Genomic DNA, 3,644 nt, shown 5'->3' with positions numbered 1-3,644 from the left:
AATAATATGGAGGAACAAATTATAAAAAAAAAAAAAAAAAGGAAAAAAAAAAAAATATATATATATTTATACATATATACATATATATATATATATAATTTGAATGGTAATTTTATTATTTTTGTAAAAAAAATTATTTTTTTCCAATTGTTTCATATCTTTGATTTTTATATTAAATCAAGTTACAAATATATAAATGAATATAATAATTCTTTCTGTACAAGAAACAATTTTTTTTTTCATGTATGCATATATTATAAATATACAAATTTATACATATATACATATATTCATATATATCTTCCCAAGGGTAGTGTTTGATTCCTTTTCTCCCATTTTTTTTTTTTTTATACAACCTTCAAAGAACTATACCTTTGCTGATAAATTTGTAACTCTCTTTCCTTTTGGATTATTATATTTTTCTTTTCTTCTTTAGCTTTCTCAATCTGATTTTTTATTTCAGAGATAAATAATTGTAAATCACATTCTAACTTTTCCTTTTCTCCTTGCTTTAAAAAATTATTATGTTGTTGTTGTTTTTCTATTTTCTGTGTATGCATATTATTTTTTAATTCTTCATATTTTAATTCTAATTGATTCTTAGTTTTTTTTATTATAATATCTTCATTATGGTTAGTTTCCTCATCTTTCAATTTTTTTATACACTTGTTTTTTTTTTCATTTAATTCCTTTTCATTATTATTCATCACTTCTTTTTTATCATTATATGAACTCATTTCTATATTATATGTATTTAAAATGTCTTCTACCTTTTTTATTTCTTGTTTTTTCTTATCTAATATTTGCTTTTTATTCTTCACTTGATTCTTAACATTTTCATAATCTATTAATAATTCCTCATATTTCTTTGTATAATCATCTTGATTTTTTGTCATGCTACACTTTTCATTCTGAATCTCATCATAATGTTCATATGATACATGTATTAAATTTAATATTTTTGAAAGTTTAAAAAATATATTTTTTTGATCAATTAATTCTTTCTCATCATTTTCTATAAGATCTAGAATTTGAATTTTTTCTATTTCATTATTTTCTTTTCTTTTTTCAATATTTAATAAACATAATTTCTTTTCTTCACACATACATGTATAATCATTAATGATCTTTTTAGTATCTTCCAATTTATTCTGATGATTTTCATATAACTTTTCTAGCTTTATATAATTTTCTTTACAAGTTAAAAAATCATCATTTAATAATTGATATTCCTTGTCGGTTTCTTTTAATATCTTCTTATTACTAATCAACATTTCACTTTTATTTTTTATAACATTTGAATAATTTTCATCTTTCTTCTTTTTCTCATTACATACAAGAGTAATATTCTTTAGTCTATTCTTCAAGTTCTCATATTCATATAATAGATCCTTATTTTTAATATTATAATCACTAATCTCATTTTCTATACTTTCTAGTTTATTGTTTAATATATGCAAATTTTCTTCTATTTTATTATTATCTTCTATTATCTTTTTTATTATTTCATTATTTTCATTTTCTAATTTTAATAGATCTTCATTCATTAAATCATTTTCTTCATTTAATTTTTTTAGTATTTGATTTATCTCTAATATATTTTCTTCTATCATATTTAAATTTATACAAGTTTTCTTTTTCTCTTTCATTTGATTATTACATTTTTCTTTAATTTCTTCCAGTTCCTTTTTATATTTTTCAAGTTGTATCAACAATTCATTATAACTATTTTCTAATGTCAAATTGAGATCCTTACTTTTTGTATCCTCCATAATTTTTTGAATCTTATCATATTCATCATTCAAAATATGTATATCTTCTTTTAATAAAATAATATGACTCTTTTTTTCCTTTAATATATTCATACTATTTTTTAATTTTTCATAACACACTTTAAATTGGATTAATTCTTCCTCTTTTATTTTCTTCAACTTTAATTTCATATGTACATTCATCTCAGACATATCACATATAATATTCTCATATTTTATAAATATATAATATAAATTACTAGTAGTATATTCAAAATAAGCATTTATTAATTCTTTATCTTTTTTTAATATATTCTCTCCTTCTATTAAACTCTTATTTAATAAATCACATATATCTTTTAAATATATATATTTCTTCTCTATATTCTTTAATTTAAATGTAGTTCTTGATCTTTTCTTTAACTGCTCACTAATAATTAAACTCATATCACTTTTTATATTCTCAAACATTTTTATTTCTTTCGAATTCTTCCCATAACTTTCTTCACACAAAAAAATTTCACCAGGGGAAAAATCTTCCCTCGCCCTCTTTTCCCTATTTTCCATCAAAAATAAATAAATAATTAAAGGAAATAAAATAGTATAATTGGGAGATTGGACAGTAAATAATATTCTATAAATATATAAAAATATGGGTATATATGTTTAAAAATATAATGCAACAGAATAAGTTATACATACATATATATATATAAATATATGTATATATGTATATATATATATATATATTTATATATTTCAAAATATATAATTCTTACACAAAAAAAAAAAAAAAAATAAAGCAAAAATATAAAAAAAAACAAATAAAGCAAAAATATAAAAAAAAAAACAAATATCTATGGGATTATAAAGATGTAATAATAATTATTATTTAGACAACCGATCACACAAAACAAAAAGAAAAAAAAAAAAAATATATATATAATATATGATGATACGATAATCACACACTTATACTTTCTACATATATATTATTACACTCATATTTTGTTTCAGTTACTTTCTATTTTTTTTGTATTTTATAGAAAAATCATATATATTAATTTTGATTATTATTTCGAAAAAATAATGAGGAATAAAAAAATCACCATTATTTTAAGTGTACATACTAATTTATATATATATATATATATATATATAATATATGTTACCCATATGTAGTAATTATTTTTTCGTTCTAGTTATGATTTATATTAACATAATTTGAACCAAGAAATTCATAAGAACGAAATGACAAAAAGAAAAAAATAATAATAAATAAATATATATATATATATACATATATAATATTTTTCAATGATTCCCTTTTTTGCTGTCATTATTTCTTTAATAATTCTATAGAACACATAATCCACTATATATTATTATTAAATCTTAAGAGATAAACTTGAAATGTTATTAATATATTTAACCTCTTTGGCTACATCATTAGTTAATAAAAATAATCACAAAAAAACAAAATATACATTATCATTAATTCGAAAAATTCAACCTAGACATTATACTATTTTAATGAAATATATAAATCGGCATATAACTATAAGGATATATATATATATATATATATATATATATATATATATTATTTCTAGCAGTATTGTTAGAGAATGGAAATTATGCTAAATTATATGAATCATAAAAAATTAAAAAATATAAGAAAAACAACAAAAAAAATAAATTTATATATTATGAACATGTTCAGAAATATGTTAAAACCATATGACTTGATCATGTAAAATAAAAAAAAAAAAAAAAAAAAAAAAAATTTTATATAAAAAAAAAAAAAAAACTAAAAAAATTTTAAAAAAAAAAAAAAAAAATTAAAATTTTTTATATAAAAAAAAATATTTATTTTTTTTTTTATATTTTTTT

General features: G+C 17.7%; 1 protein-coding gene across 1 annotated transcript; it reads right to left on the bottom strand.

Annotated features, from left to right (window-relative positions):
• Positions 1-347: 347 nt before the first annotated feature.
• On the bottom strand, positions 348-2,318 carry PRSY57_1249800 (hypothetical protein; the record flags this gene model as incomplete). Its single annotated transcript, XM_020115123.1, has 1 exon — positions 348-2,318. One exon carries the CDS (start codon positions 2,316-2,318, stop codon positions 348-350), a length of 1,971 nt encoding a protein of 656 aa, XP_019970276.1.
• Positions 2,319-3,644: the final 1,326 nt, after the last annotated feature.

This window comes from Plasmodium reichenowi, chromosome 12, assembly GCF_001601855.1.
Source record: "Plasmodium reichenowi strain SY57 chromosome 12, whole genome shotgun sequence".
NCBI classification, from domain to species: domain Eukaryota; phylum Apicomplexa; class Aconoidasida; order Haemosporida; family Plasmodiidae; genus Plasmodium; species Plasmodium reichenowi.
The sequence above is the reverse complement of the archived record's forward strand: the minus strand, read 5'-3'. Positions and strand labels throughout refer to the sequence as shown.